Below are 16,857 nucleotides of genomic sequence, written 5' to 3' on the forward strand. Positions count from 1 at the left end.
TTTTGTGAAGACGGGAAAACAGCTTAGCTGTCCCGTGTTAGGAAGGGGATTCCTGAAAGTTGAGTTAGCGTTCCAAGAGGAGCTAGGTGTTTGTTTTGCTTTGTATTTTGTTTTGTTGTGTTTATTAAAAAAATAGCGCAAACGCGCTTGAAAAATCCACTTCTGTGTGCTGGGTCGTAATTTTAAAGGGGCAACGAACCCGAGCGAGGGTCAATCGTTTACAATATATATATATATGTGTGTGTGTGTGTGTGTGTTTTGTTGTTGTTATTATTATTATTATTACGAGTGCTGTTTTATTATGTATTGTGTTTTGCAGGACAGGCGAAAACTCGTCCGCCATTTGTTATTATTTTGTAAAAGTATGATCCCTTTAATACAACTGGTCCTTGTAGCTATACATTTTAATACCAATGGACAGTCTATTGATGATGTCACTGTCTGTTTAATTTGCAAATTCAATGGAACACACGCAACCAGAAAGCAGAAAGAACACAAGCTGATTTTAAAACGTGGCACTTCAGAACCTTTTGGGATGAACATTCTACCATGAAGCCCTACTTGGCTTTATTTCAAATTAATTCCAAAACAAACAACTCACTGGACTCTATGGCATTTTAGCTGATTATATCCGAAACAACCTAAATACGTTTGTATTTCTGTTGTACTTTGTGCACCTTTACTATTACTTTAAAGTTTTTATTATATATACAGTCGCCACCTCCCACACCGTACAGGGTTATTTCAGGCAGCCATTTACATCGGACAAACAGTGTTTGCCATTCCCATTGATTTCAATAACAAAGGCATCATTATATCGTGTTAAGCACGCCATATATTTCGGGGAAACTCAGCTGTTTGGATCTCGTTATGTGCCATTCACATAAATTTAAATAACAAACACACTGCTTTATACTGTAGTGATTGCTCTTACTAATCCACAAATCGGATGTTTTCACCTAGTTACCTTGCCATTCACATAGATTTCAATAAAAAGGCAACACTTTACTGTAGTAAAAAAGCTTGACAGATCAACCAATCAGCTGTTTGCACCTTGTTACTGAGCGATTACCACTGTACTGTAACTTGGCTATTTAATCCCTGTACGCAGTGTTGTGTGTTTGTAAACTGTGTTATTCTTGCTCAGATCTGTTAGCGTTCACTGTGTGTTTTGGTGCTTGTGTGACTTAGAGCTGAAAGATTGCCTGTGAGTGATTGTATCGCTTAGGGGGGTGGGAGCAGGTCTGACACAACCAGTCAGAGATATAGAGTGTTGGACCAATGAGTGAGGAAGGGGGAGGGACTTGGGTGTGTGTGAGGAGATGACTGTTTGAAGAGAGAAGCGGATTTGGCGGTGGGAGAATTGAGAGAGAGAGAGAGTTGAGAGGTTTAGTTTGTGAGTGAGAAGAGAGGAATGAGAGCCACTGTTCACTAAAAGCTAAAAAAATTAACCCTTTGTGGTTGCAATTATTCCTATCCGGTCCAATGTCGGACCCTGTCCGACATCATCAAAAAAACGCAAAAAACGGGTTTCTAGTCGTTTTTTCTCCGGAAAAAGCCGAGAAAACCATTCAATGGCCAAGTGGGAGCGACAGGAGCCGAGACAAGCCGAAAAAAAGGGCGTATCTCATGAATAGTCATACTTGCCCCTGGCATCAGATAGGGGCGGCCATAAGGAAACAAGATGTCTGTTACGGACATTTGCAGAGCTTTTTTGAGATGTTATAGTAATAAAATAATGACTTGGATCGCATAATTGAGTTTGGTGATAAAACGAGTGATCAGGAGATGATTGATCGGTATGCACGACTATTATTATTATTATTATTTACTTATTGCATATGTGAAAGCGATAGCGAAAGAAAGGGTGGGGCGGGGCTGGAGATGCCTAGTGAGTGCTTTGTTGATATGCAGGGCCTTTTAAACCCGTTTGACTGTGGGGGGGAAAAAAAAAACTTTTAAACAGCGCGTCTAAAATTAACTGCGCATACGAAAATAAATTTGGACCTGACGCACCTGACACGCACTTAATAAATGGACTGCAAAGGGTTAATAAATACAGAGGTTTCCTACTGCTTTGAACCGCAACTGTTGTCTATCTTATGGAAACCCCGCAGCTCAGCGCTACAATATGTAAATAAATCCTGTTCTCCTGCAGAGCGTATCAACTTCAACCTCCGTCTAGATCTCCTGCCTGTCAGCGAATGATGTACTTTTTATTACATTCACAGGTTTTAATACATCTTTTTTATTAGTGTAATGAGTATCTTAATAAAGTCTGAGTCACAAGTCCTGACTTCGAGTCCGAGTCCTTGAAACAAATTCAAATCAATTTTCATTAAACTAGTGGTAATAGTAGGGAAACAGTTTACCTAACGGGCGTTGTCAGATATCCCTCAGGAAAAATGCACAAATAATAAAAAAAAATTACAAAAAAGATGATTTTGATTTATTTTTTCTAGCTAGATTATTTTACTCGCATGCCTTTTTCAACTTGCCTGTCACTATCTTCTTTTCTTTTGGACTTATGAGATTATAGATAAGCTTCAAGTTCAAGTTTGTTGGCATGGTTTTTCACTTTGATAAAAGCCATGAACTGGACTATAGAGCCAGTATGGCCCAGTATTGTGTACCAGTAAAACATTTTGTCAAGGTGATTTTATATTTTGGGCTTAGGCTGCATCATTTTCTCTTTGTATTTTAATTCCTTTCCTGCCTCCCGGCTGCTTCTTGGTTTTCCGTTACTATTGATGTTTAAGCAGAAGAACGTGACTTAGGATGACAGAGGGGTGATCGCCATGCTAACCGTCACTTTTGCAGCGAGCAACACTGACTGTGAAAGAGGGTTCAGTGACCTGAACTGAAGTGAATACCTACATAAGACAAAGACATACGACTATTCCACTTCATTACTTGGTAGAATAGTAGACTGTGATACACTGCTCCTTCTTAAAAGTACCAGCTGCAAAAGATGGCAAGGTCTGCCATAGTCATGTATATGAATATGCAACATTGCTTGGAAGAAGCAAATCCCTAGTTGCACTTTTTTGTTTCTACTTAAATCAATTGTTTATATGTATATATTTATCTCAACGTCCGGGCTCTGCACAAGCTCATACCTCTCGGTCGGCTTATCGGGCATCCTCTCCTAGTCCAGTTCACCGCAGCTCTCGTCTCTCAAATCGTAAAGTGGCAGCTCCTGACATTAAGAACATTTCATTTAATTTGTCAGCTTGCCAAAAGGAATTGTTTTCCCTATATCTCTCTGCAATGCAAGGCTATCCAAGTTTTGGTCACTTCAGAAATGACGTCACGTCAAGTCCCAGTACCCCTGCAACAAGATGCCCGCCATCTGGGAGTACGCAACACCGCTGTTCTGAATCCTCCAGCCACCTCAAGACACACAAGTCATTCAAATACTACTGCTACATCCTCCAGCCACCTCAAGACACACGAGTCATTCAAATACTACCACTACATCTTCCAGCCACATCAAGACACACAAGTCATTCAAATACCACCACTACATCGACACCCAAGTCATTCCAAATACCACCGCTACATCAAGACACCCGAGTCATTCAAATACCACCACTACATCGACACCCGAGTCATTCCAAATACCACCGCTACATCAAGACACCCGAGTCATTCAAATACCACCACTACATCGACACCCGAGTCATTCCAAATACCACCGCTACATCAAGACACCCGAGTCATTCAAATACCACCACTACATCGACACCCGAGTCATTCCAAATACCACCGCTACATCAAGACACCCGAGTCATTCAAATACCACCACTACATCGACACCCGAGTCATTCCAAATACCACCGCTACATCAAGACACCCAAGTCATTCAAATACCACCACTACATCGACACCCGAGTCATTTCAAATACCACCGCTACATCAAGACACCCAAGTCATTCAAATACCACCACTACATCGACACCCGAGTCATTTCAAATACCACCGCTACATCAAGACACTCAAGTCATTCAAATACCACCGCTACATAAAGAAACGTGAATCATTCCAAATACCACCGCTACATCAAGACACACGAATCATTCCAAATACTACTACTACATCAAGAAACGTGAATCATTCCAAATACCACCGCTACATCCTCTAGCCATGTGAGTCATTCAAATACCACCACCGCTGCTGCAACTACAACAGCTTCTTTGCCCGTCTCCTACAATCTTTGGCTTCCAGTACTGTTAATATCCCAACTGTCTTGTCTAATTTAGCAAACCTATTTCAAACCTTACAACAACCTGGAGCAAATCAATCTGTGATTTCTGCAGGCGTCCAGTAAGCCCCTGCTGATCACCCCCAGCCCCTGTGGACCCAAGTAGACTAATGTCATCGGACCCTGTTTGGCCCAGACGTCCTATTCTCCCTGCAGAGTGTCTCAGGTGTCCAGAAAACCCAGCCGTCATCTGTGGTAATCCAGCTGGCCCCTGCAGCACAATTTTCAACTCTGTCAGTTCCTGAGGGTCCAAGGGAACTCAGGAGTCCCATAACATGGGTCGTGGGTCTTAAGAGCCCAAACTCAAGCTCAATCACACCATTATCTACCTGTGGGCGTCCAGCAGGCCCCTGCACCCTATTCCATCTGATCCCATTCCAACTGTCATTCTAACCTTCCCTCCTTCTCTTATGTTCACTGCGGGCGTTCTGTCGGCCCACGCAGTTCACCAGTCACACTGTCCTTTCTCCCACTGTTTCCACTGGTTTTACTCTCAGATCTGCTGTTCCTCTGCCTCCCATTGATAACACACTTATCTTTAATCCAAGGCCTGTCTCTCTTTCTCTTAGCTATCAAATACTCTCAAGTGTGGATATTAATTTAGTCTCTTTGCTTATTAACTAGTTAGATAACATTAGCAGCAGAACAGTTGATTGCAGAGAACTCTCTATAACACTCAAGTCCCCAGACCCTTGCATGTTGAAATTGTTCGCTATTTCTGAATTCATTCTCGCTTTTAGTCATTATAGACATAATTTGTGAGGTTTACCTGGACAGGCGCCGCAAGCTAGATGACTACATATCAAATACACTTGACCTTTACATTGGAGGCTGTACATTCAATGACTATCACAAAAAGCTTTTTCAGCAAAAGCCACTGCCCGTTGTTATGCCGTTTCTTTCACTGGTTCACGGGTTCTTTCATGTTCCATATGTGCATCATCATCTCACTCCACTACACCATGCTCTCAGACCGCTTCATCTTTTTCTTCCTGTGGAAGGGTGGTGGGCAATTCACTGACACAAGGAGACAGTACTTTATTTGTAATGCCGCTCAGGCGCACTGATTTATTTTGTACAGTAGATGGCGCTGTTGTCCGTGGACTGGATACTGACAACAGTAACCAGAACCACGGTGTTTACCAATACAGGTACAGGCACAACAAGTGCTCGTAAATAATAATGAAAACCAAAGGCGAAAGAAAAAGGGAAAATAAAACACAGTAATAAAACTACAAACAAAAGTTCTGCTTCCGCAGTGCCCCCACTGCCGCTAAGCCGGTCAGAACGAGCCTCCGTCCTACGCGCAGTTACCCTATACACTGGGATGGCCGGAAAAGAGTTAAAGGGCCAGGTTGCCACAGTTTTTTCCTAGGAAAACATATTATGACAAAAACCAGTGTGTACTAATATTTACAGCTAATGCTGTGGTTACAAAATTACACTAGAGGGCGCAGGTGAAACAAGTTCCTGAGTGTGTTACGTATTATTATTATTATTTGTTTATTTAGCAGACGCCTTTATCCAAGGCGACTTACAGAGACTAGGGTGTGTGAACTATGCATCAGCTGCAGAGTCACTTACAACTACGTCTCACCCGAAAGACGGAGCACAAGGAGGTCGGCCAGGGTGTCCTCGGCTCACCGCACAACAGCGACCCCTGTAGTCTGGCCGGGCGCGTGCGGGCTTGCCTGTAAGCTGCCCAGAGCTGCATTGACCTCCTACGCTGTAGCTCTGAGGCAGCTGCAGGGTGAGTTCGCAGTGTGTAAAGAAGAGGGCGGCTGATGGCACACGCTTCGGAGGACAGCGTGTGTTCATCTTCGCCCCTCCCGAGTCAGCGCAGGGGTGGTAGCGGTGAGCTGAGCCTAAAAAATAATTGGGCATTTCAAATTGGGGAGAAAATAATAAAAACTAATTAAAACGAACTAAAACGACTAAATTATTAAAAAAAAAAAAAAAAAAAATGATACCATTTATGTTGTTAAGCCCGGGTAACGACAACGCGAGGGGCACTTCTGGAGAGGCATACAAGATTGCCGGATCATGTCTAAAGAGCTGTAGCTTTACTTAGAGAGAATTGCCAGAGAAGCGGGATCTTTACAACACAGTGGCTGTTGTGTGCATAATTGGCTTCGGGAATTCCAAGTTTATATTAGTGACTCGTATCGGAGTTACTGGGACTTCTTGCTGTGCCTCTCGCAATCAATACCCTGGCTAAGGAGCACAGTTAGCCTGTAAATTGTAGCCGACCACAACTGAAAGTGTACCTGTCTGATTCCTTATTTGGATTATAAAACATTATTGTAAAGCCTCTGTTTATGAAAATAAAACTTGCGTTTTCACATACTTTTCATGTGGACTGGTGTCACTTAACAAAGAACGTGTGCGCACTATTGGAATACAAAACAACAGAGTTTGTTACAATATATTGAGCGAAAGTGGAGCAAGACTTTTTGATTAAATTATCAGTAAAGCTATATCAGAGTGTAACAGGGTGATGTTACATACATGGGTCTTCACTAAATAATACTGAGGCAGACACAGAGCATTGGGTGTTGACATGCCGCACAGCTGCCAGATTTACAGTAGGGTACCAGCAATGGTAGCCCTAGTGTCACATTTAATAAAGAAAAGAAAACAAACTTAAAAATAAAAGTTTGTCAGTTGTCAGTCCATAAGACGAGCGCTAGTCCCACTAAAAGGAACGTCCCACTCCAGGAACCTACTACTCTACGCAAACCTTCTCTACACTGTTTGGGATCAACATCCCCTAAACTGACCTATTTTTGGGCTCCCGGAGTCCCGGCATTCTCACGGCGATTCTGGCCTCTTCAAGCAGGCTTTTCAAATGGCCTCAGCTAGGCAATGCCTTCATGTGTACCGTCTTGGAGTGGAAGGGTTTCGTGTAGTAGTTCTCTCCATGGAGCGGACGCTTTCCTCCTTGATGTAAACAAAGCGCCCCTCTGTGTAGTATGGCGGTGCAGCTGCCTTCTCATTTCCTGCTGGCGTCTAAATTGCCTGTCTACTTTTCCAGGTGAGCTGCCTAAAATAGTTATTTAGAAAATATAATATATATATATATATATATATATATATATATATATATATATAAACGTTTTTACAGTGCTTGTATGTTCCAGGGAATAGTATTCAAAATATTTATTTTCTTCCAGTAAAATTGCGGCAATTTCCACAATGTAAGTCGAGTAAAATATTCCTTCTCTGAGGGTATTTCGTTTCCGGACTTATGTTTCTATGGACACCGTGAATCGTGATAGACGAATCAGTTTTGAGCTTACAGGTGATGTTGGTGATGAAGGTTGAACGAAGGACAGTGGAGGTGAGCAATGCCACAGCTTATTGCTATTCATAATTTTTATTGAAAACTTTCAGTAGCTGTAAGCTTATGTGTTGACTCTTTTTTAGATGTCTCTCATTGCCATCAAAACTAGGGTTACCAGATTTTCATAGTAAAAAATTGAATATTTTTTTTTCCAGTTCTGCTCTTTTTTGTTGTTTTAGTACATACCAATAATTTTTTGTGACTTCAGTTGAATCCTGTTGTCAGCAGCTTAAATTCCTCCTTTTAGTTGTATCAACTGTTGTTTTGTTAAAAACAGTGATTCTTTAGTGATTTAACTGCATATTTTTATATTTTACAACAAAGAAAGAATTATAGAGACGGAGTTAAGAAAAGTGTATAAACTAAAAAGAGATGATCTACTAGATTATAAAAATAGAGATAAAAAGGTCAAAAGAGTCCCATTAATAATGACTTACTCTAAACTTTTGCCCAATATTTCTAAGATAGTTTGGAAACACTTGCGGATTCTACATAATTCAGAAAAATTAAAAAAAAGTATTTCTTAAGGCCCCAGTTGTAGCATTCAAAAGAGAAGCTAATTTAGGTGATATTTTAGTTCACAGTAAACATAAGAATAATTGACAAAATAGGTTCTACGAACAAATGCACTAGTAGATGTAAAGTGTGTAAATACATAGACAAACGTAAAAATATAATTAAACATAAGAACACCACATATCCACTAAAAACTAATACCTACTGTAAAAATAGCAATGTTGTTTATGGAATAGCCTGTGACAAATGTGATGAAATCAAATATGTTGGAGAGACTGGAACTACTTTATATAAAATAATTCAGAACCACCTTTCATTAATTAGAAATAAAAAAATGAATGAACCAATAGTACAGCACTTCACCAGTCAGGGACATGACATAAATGATGTAAAGTTTGTAGTATTAGAACAGCTCAAATTAGACAATGCGACATATAGAAGAATAAAAGAAAGTAAATGGATAAATAGACTGAACACGATTATGCCAGCGGGACTCAACAGAAAAGAATGAACTAATTAACTTCAATAAATATATAACATTTAAATAAATAAACAAAATTCATTCAAAAGTTGTGCATGCTGATGCGCTGGGGAGGCCAAATCTAGACTGATCCTCAGAGCCAGCATTGCATGATATAATAAAAATATAAGTTTATATAAAGTAGTGTTAATTAGAATTAATACAGATTCAAAGATAGAAGTAAAAATGATGTCACAATATATAAAACACCATTACATCATGTAAGAATAAATCATGAATTTGAATGTAAACAATAACAAGCAGTTGTCATGCCGTCAAAAACCTATAAATACCTCCAATGTTTGGATTCAAACACAGGCTCCCTTGAGAAAGATATGTACAACATATCGAAACGTTGGGCAGCTGGCTCTTTGAGCTAAAAAAAATAAATATATATATATATATATATACTGTAGAAATGTATAGAAATTGCAACAAAAACTAATTTCTGAAAATTGTGAAATAAACAGTGTTCAAAATCTCAGTTCTCACAAGTGCATTTTTATTTATTATTATTTATTTATTAATGCACTTGCACATTCTCGGACTCTGTAGTCAATGAGAAACGGCGCCATGAGAAAGTATGTATACTCAGAATCTTGGAAGAGAAAAAATAAATGTAAGGACTGGTTGGTTCAACATGCGAAGGAAACATGTACAGTGTGAAAGATGTCTACTACACAAAACAAAAGCAGGTACAAGTTCTTTATGGAAAATTAGACAGACCATATTTGTCACACAGACTAGTGTGTTTCCACACAGAGGTAATATAGCTTACACAACGCTTCATTGGGCATGCGCCAGTACATCTGACAGTACATGCGGAAGTCAAGAGATGCTCCAGAAGAATGATGGCTCAGAAGAGATGCTCCAGAAGAATGATTTTGGCAGTGAGGCATTATGCAAATGTTTGGACGCATACAGATTATTATACAGTGACCAAATACATTCGGAATAGCAAGGTGGGATAGTTTATGTTTTATTTGTCATGTAGTGCTGATGTAATATGTTGATTAACTGATTGAAACCGTCCCTGCATACTTACTGACTAGGAATTGGGGTAATGTGTTTTGTGTAAAGTAGTATATTTCAGTATATTGGTCTGCATACCATTTATATAGACATTTTCAGGCTCATTATGATATGTATATATATATATATATATATATATATATATATATATATATATATATATATATACACTTATTTATTTATTTATTTTATATATATGGTGCGACCCACCAAGTGAACAGTCTGGCCTTAAATGGCCCTTGCTGCCAGATTTTTCCGTTCAAACAAATTTTCATAACCATTTGATAGAGTTAAATCAGTGGTTAAAGCCTGGTTTCCAAACTAACCAATTATCTTTAAGGTGCAAACTACGATTACCACCCTTTAGTAAATATGGTGTGAATAAATCTCATCTCATTATTCACAGCGGGGTGCTTCATTTAAAGACATTATCATGCATTACCATACACATCACATATTCATTCTGATTACCAGAGTGTTGCACAATAAAATCAGTGTGCACCATAATATGCCCACTATTTTGTTAAGTTTAGTGCCCTTTCTAAATGAGGCCCTAAGAATATTTCTAGAAACTTAAAATTGGTCTTGTTTTTTTGTTTAGTTTTTTTGTGTTTTTTCTTTTTTTTTTTTAATAAAACGCAAAAGAAAAAAACAGAAATAGAAAACAAAACAGCTTATGGTTTACCTTTTTTTTTATATATAAATTTAGTCGTTGCCGCTACCACCCCTGCGCTGACTTGGGAGGGCGAAGACGAACACACGCTGTCCTCCGAAGCGTGTGCCGTCAGCCAACCGCTTTTTTTCACCCTGCAGACTCACCATGCAGCCACCCAAGAGCTACAGCGTCTGAGGACAACGCAGCTCTCGGGCAGCTTACAGGCAAGCCCGCAGGCGCCCGGCCAGACTACAGGGGTCGCTGGTGCGCGGTGAGCCGAGGACACCCTGGCCGACCTAACCCTCCCTCCCCCTGGGCAACGCTCGGCCAATTGTGCGCCGCCCCCTAGGAGCTCCCGTCCACGGTCGGCTGTGGAATAGCCTGGACTATACCTCGCGACGTCCAGGCTATAGAGCGCATCCTGCACTCCACCTTTACTGGATGTGCCACTTGGGAGCCCCCTGGTTTACCTTTTTTGTATTCAAATTTACTACCAATTAATACTGCTTCTTATCTTATGTCTTTGTTTTAGAAATGGCTTCACATGTTTATCTACTGTCTCACTTGGTATTATGGTATCTATATGATGTGACATTGTTTGTATTTGTGCCTGAAATATAATTTCTTTTTCATTGGTGTCTTTCTTTCCCCACTTTTTTATGTCAACATGGTGCAATACAGCACAGCAGCACAATATATCTTCTTGATTCCTGATAATTAATGACAATCTTGTTTTATTGGTAATTTTTCTAAGCATGCATGTTGTTTTATGTTATTCTAGCTGGTTCTACCAGAGTACTCCATCCATGTCCTTTTCTGTATAATGTTCCTGTGTGCCCAGGAATGGTTGACTGTTGGCCTGAATGTTCCCCTACTATTCTACAACATATGGAGGTAAGACTGTAGACTAGAATTTAAAATGGGTAAACAGTTTGCATGTTTGCTTCCTGATTGTAAGAGCAGTTTTGAACATTACCTGATTACCATAGTTAATGCATAACAATATTTAATAAAGCATAGTAAAAGCATGGTAAAGTATTGTTAAAGCACAGGTAAGCATTGTAAAGCCCTGTAAGGTATGTAAAGCATATTGCCGTGCACATTTACTGAGGTAAACTTTTATAAGGGTAGGCTCAACATTACATATAGTCCCACTTACATTTTTACATCCTATCACATAGATTCTACTCTATGGTGTAGCGTCAGAGTGGGTCATAATAGCATTCTGTGTATGAGATTAACAGCATTGTAATATATAGAGGGGGGTCCTAAGCCATTCTCTGTGTCTACTTGGTTTCTGGTCACAGACTCCCCTACTGACAAAGAATGCTTTTAAAAAGAGTCATAAACTAAAATACTAGACAAGTAGTTTATCTTCACCATCATTGAATAAATCCTTTGGCGCCAGCAGTGTCTTACAGAGGGCACAAACCAGACGGTCTTGGGTGCTTTGACACTTTGGACAGAGAACAGTACCCCTCATAAATACAGCCGACAGGGGAGAAACAGCGGACCAATTGAGAACAATGGGCCGTCTTGGAACGAGAACAGCCAATGGGAAACGCTCCACGTGGACTCAGGCACAGCCCAAAATAAACAAACTATCCAATCACAGGGGTAAAGAGAAAGTTACAAAAGCCTGAGCGTGACATTCAAACAAGGCTCCCAACATGAAATCCAAGGCTCTTGACAGACAAACAAGTCTCTGAACTTTGACAATCTGAAGATCCAGCCTGCGACCGACTTTAACAGAGATACCGTTTTCAGAAACTCTGATACAAGATAACTACTCTAGTGTTTGCCTTGGTGTGGGAGTCCGCTGCGTAAGTCTAAAATCCTAAAAGTACTTGTAATCAAATCTCTAACTTAGCCCTGATTGATCACCGGAGAAAGAGTTGGATGAACATTTGAAGTTGACAGAGATTGAAATATATTCAATCTATTGAGCTAGCAGTGCTGGAGTTTGCGGTGGAATATTCCAGACATAACCGGACAAAGAGTGCACATCTTGTGAAGGATTTGCTGTTTCAGTGGAATACCTAAATAGTTAATGACTCATGTTTTTGCAAAGACATTTCTTTCATACCCTGAAGTGGAGACGAAACGCGAGGAAGGCAGACCCCAGAACCTGGACCTGTGCTTACCAGAAGGAGAGCCTTCGAGCGCCTGTATTGTTGAAGACACGGATCAGCTGGAGGAGGCAGCGAATGTCCATTGAGTATTCAATAAGTGGTGTTTTAATCCTCTTATGAACTCGAGAATAAGCAGACCTTAAAGTAAAATGAACATTTTGTTTGAGGTAGAATGTAAGAAAAATATTATTGCTTTCAATTCATGCTTTGAGTTAATGAACACTGTAGTAATTGTTTGTGATTTATACAAATTGATGTGGGTTTACAAGGCAATTATCATTCTGCGTTTAAGGCTAGAATCCAAATGTTTAATATACCTTGCACACTACAATGGCATTACATTCCATAAGCCTCTCCTTACCCCACATTTCTTACATGTGTCAAGAGAACACAGATTGTTGTGTCAGGTCTCTTAGACTCGCATAAGAATTTACTAGAACCCAAATCCCAAACCTTACCTCCCTCCTGTTACTTGTTTTGGTTTTTTTGTTTTTTACTTTTTGCTGTCTACACTAATGAACCCTACCATGCAACAACTGAGGCCATCAAAACAAGTGCTGCAATTTGAATAGGAGTTAACAGATTCTTGTTTTTAATGGTTACCATAATACTTCTCTGATGGGTGTGATACCTAGACACATGAAACTTCATCATTACACTTGTGCTTTCATCTATGATTGAGTGAAAACTCCCAAGAGCTTACAGAAAAGTGGAGAAGAAACTTCAAGTGGGGTTAGTGCTAATAGAGCTCAGTTATCAGGTCAGGTAAGCACAGTTCTTCACAGGTTTTCAAAATAAACTAATTAAAAACAAAGTTAAATTACATATTCACAAAGTCTTTTAAATATATGATTATACAAATTAACAGAATTAGGAGGACTCTAAACTCAAAACAATATGAAAACAATATTAACACTTTTGTTTGATTATTATTTGCTGATGTTACTAGAAGCCACATTGCTTCAGATGAGAGAAAATACCACCCTTAGATCTGCCTGTCTTCATTTATTTTTTCCCACTGAGCATGTACGATGCCTAATGTCTTTATCATTTCCTTTGACTGGACTGCCAGCTTTCCTGATCTTTCTCTCTCTCTTTTCTTACTCTTCTCAAGTTAATCTCTCCAAACAGCTTATCATCTGTAAACTCATTTACAAACCTCCTGGCCTCATCTCCTAAAAATAATATAGTACTGATAGAAATTCTTATTAAAATATATGCAGATGGTTTGCAATTCATGTTTGGCAAAAATAGCCAAAAATATGTTCAAAAATATTTTTATTGAAATGCTAATTTCCTACAAAATCCAAATTTCCTGCAATTTTTAGCATTATAATTATTCTCTCTTACAATCCTTATGTGAAGACAGGTTCGTCTTTGTGCTTTTCGACAGGTATTTCCAAAGCCCCACAGACAGCACTGAGTTATTGTATGATCCTGCTTCAGTGATGAATGGGGACACTCTGAAATTTTGTCAAAAAGAAGCCTGGTGCAAGCTGGGTTTTTATTTACTATCATTCTTCTACTATCTCTACTGGTAAGTAGTTTGTGTTGTCCATTTGCGATAAACGGGTACTTAAATTTGCTGGATGGGCAGGAATGAGATTATAGGCACTTCTATTATTCCACATTGCTGGAGTAGCACAGACAATCAAGAGGCATTCATGACCTATTTTTTTGACGCTCAAGACAATGATTATACAATGCACTTTCTGTGCAAAACTGGATTTGCCCTTTATCTATTTACCATTGTATAAGTATATTATCACTGGTCTACCTTTTCTTTTGTTGCTGTTTGTTTGCTTATATTTTTCAATTTGGAAAATACAGAAATTTCAATGACAAACTGTCAATGTTGCTGAAGCTTCAAGGTATATTCTTCAAGGTATTCTTCGTAAACGTGACAATTGTATTCCTTGCAGTAAAATATAGTATTACTAAGGGATAAGATTTGTACTATGTTAAAAAAGGACCCTGACAAATCCTCTTGATAGGACAAATACAGAAATGAAAAACATATGCCATGGTAGATATGATTGCTCGTTATGTCTTGCATGGTTGTTGTGCTACAGGAATTTACCATTTTTAAAATCATTCTGATCCACAGTAGCCTACATATACTGTATGATCTCTCTTTCTTACAATAGCTATCTTGGTTGGTATTGAACAACACGTATTTGCCATGGTTTAGCAAAGACATTAACTCTAGTTTTTAATTAATTAATGTATTGTTTCTTCCCAAACTTGTAATTGAAATACATGCACTATGATAACCAGTCTCCTGTTCGTTTTCTGTCCTAATTATACAACATACTGTATGTAAAAATAAATGAAAGAACAAATATAAAATAATGATACTGTATAAGCAACGTTTTTCAAGTACATCATGTGATTGATGTGCACCGTGGCCTAGTTAGTAATCGCAGCATGGAGCTTAATTTTTTCCATGATTGAAACTCATGCTTTAACTTTTGAACAATCGCTCGCATACATATGTCCATACTGTAGTGCTTCCCAAAACAAAAAACACCTCCAAAAATGCAAAATAACGTCAATATGTAACACATTTTGCTAGTTAACGTTTGTTACACAAACAGAAATACACAATCAGAAATGTACAATCATACAATTCATTTTAAATTATTTATTTGCTGCTAATATATATTACAGCGATATTCACATTCCCTTATCTAGCGTAATACTGTCGAATATATCCAATCTACATTTTAATGTAAATTACACGTACAAAAGTCATTTTTAATTATGCATTTTTGTTAGGCTAATATATCGGATCTAAAGCGATATTCACATCATCTTATCTAGCAGTATACTGCCAAATAAATCCGATCTACTAATTGATATAAATTATACTTACAAAATTAATTTTAAATTATTTATTGTTCATTAATATATCCGATCAACTTATTTCCTGGCTCGATCTACTTATTTCCTAGCCTAGGCTTGTTTACATTAGAAACAATGCAACCTCCCCTTTAAATTCTAGCGCTTGATCAACTTATTTCCCGATCAACTTATTTCCTGGGACACCGGCACTGATACAGCATTTTGGTCTGTGTGAATTGCCTATACCGTCACAGAGCCGTCTTAACTCCTGTGTGAAATGCTATGCCAGCACTGAAGCGCTATAGTGGGTGTGGATTGAAAGTCAACATCCCGTATACTGGACGTGTTGGATATTTTTGTTGTTGGTGTTACACACTTTCATTTTTTTGAACGAGGTAGTAATTGGAGTCTGGAATAAGTTAAGGAATTGTTAACTTTACGCGCTGACAAGGAGGTGAATACACAAATAGAAGGGACAGTGGCGAATCGCCATTGCCATGACAATGATCTGTTGATTGAAAAGCTTTGAAAGTTGTACTCACATGATCCCTTTGGCTGTGTGAAAGTGTTATGATGGTGTTATACCGGCATAGATTGCGCAATTTCGTACTGTGTGAATTTTTTAAACGTCTCAGTAGCAGCATTTGTGTGTGAAAGGGGTATTATTATATGCAAATGAATGTGTCTTTAATTTTTTTAATAACCAGTTACTAGGCCACTTTAATTAAGTCTAGCCTTAAATCAGAGCCCAGAGACAGAAGTCTAGTTTTCTAGTAAGCTCAGTCCCGCACCCTGTGGACCTCTCTATTCATCAATCCACTGTGCTGTCTGTGCATGTATAAGGAATTCAGCTAGCCTAAATCCCCTTGATTGTCATCACAGGGCCAGCTCCCCACAGGAACCAATTCTAACATACATGTGCTTCAAAATGATTAACCAAAAACAACCTAATAACAAAGCAACCCTGTAGAGGATTTAGTTAACCCAAATTATGCTAGACAGACAGGAGAACTAGTGCAGATATACGGTTATGACCAAAGCACTCATTCGGTTCAATAATGGAAATGTCCCCTGGATTGTTACAAGAATACATGTCTATCATTGTCATGAACTGGAGACCAGAATTTGATCCTCAGTATCCACCTATTTATTATGTTAAGGACACTTATGTCAGTTTTCAGGCAGTTTGGAGGCAGTTAGGGGCAGCAGTGTGGAGTAGTGGTTAGGGCTCTGGACACTTGACCGGAGGGTCGTGGGTTCAATCCTAGGTGGGGGACACTGCTGCTGTACCCTTGAGCAAGGTACTTTACCTAGATTGCACCAGTAAAAACCCAACTGTATAAATGGGTAATATAATAATTGTAAGTTGCCCTGGATAAGGGTGTCTGCTAAGAAATTAATAATAATAAAGTTTCTTATATTGTGGAAAATATTAAAAACATTGCAGCACTCTAGGCTACAAACCACAACAACATGATATGTATGTAACATAAAGTATGATTTAAGATATCATTAACCCTGATATTATGTACAGCAAATGTTACATTGAAC

General features: G+C 38.9%; 1 protein-coding gene across 1 annotated transcript in view; it reads left to right on the forward strand.

Moving 5' to 3' along the window:
- cnih3 (cornichon family AMPA receptor auxiliary protein 3) overlaps positions 1–16,857 on the forward strand; it is a 117,609-nt gene that overhangs the window by 95,488 nt on the left and 5,264 nt on the right. Inside the window, exons 4-5 of the mRNA XM_034019192.3 lie at positions 11,112–11,224; positions 13,856–13,999. Coding sequence (XP_033875083.1) covers positions 11,112–11,224; positions 13,856–13,999 — 257 coding nt within the window. The remainder of the gene's footprint in view (positions 1–11,111; positions 11,225–13,855; positions 14,000–16,857) is intronic.

Source organism: Acipenser ruthenus, chromosome 6 (assembly GCF_902713425.1).
Source record: "Acipenser ruthenus chromosome 6, fAciRut3.2 maternal haplotype, whole genome shotgun sequence".
NCBI classification, from domain to species: Eukaryota; Metazoa; Chordata; class Actinopteri; order Acipenseriformes; family Acipenseridae; genus Acipenser; species Acipenser ruthenus.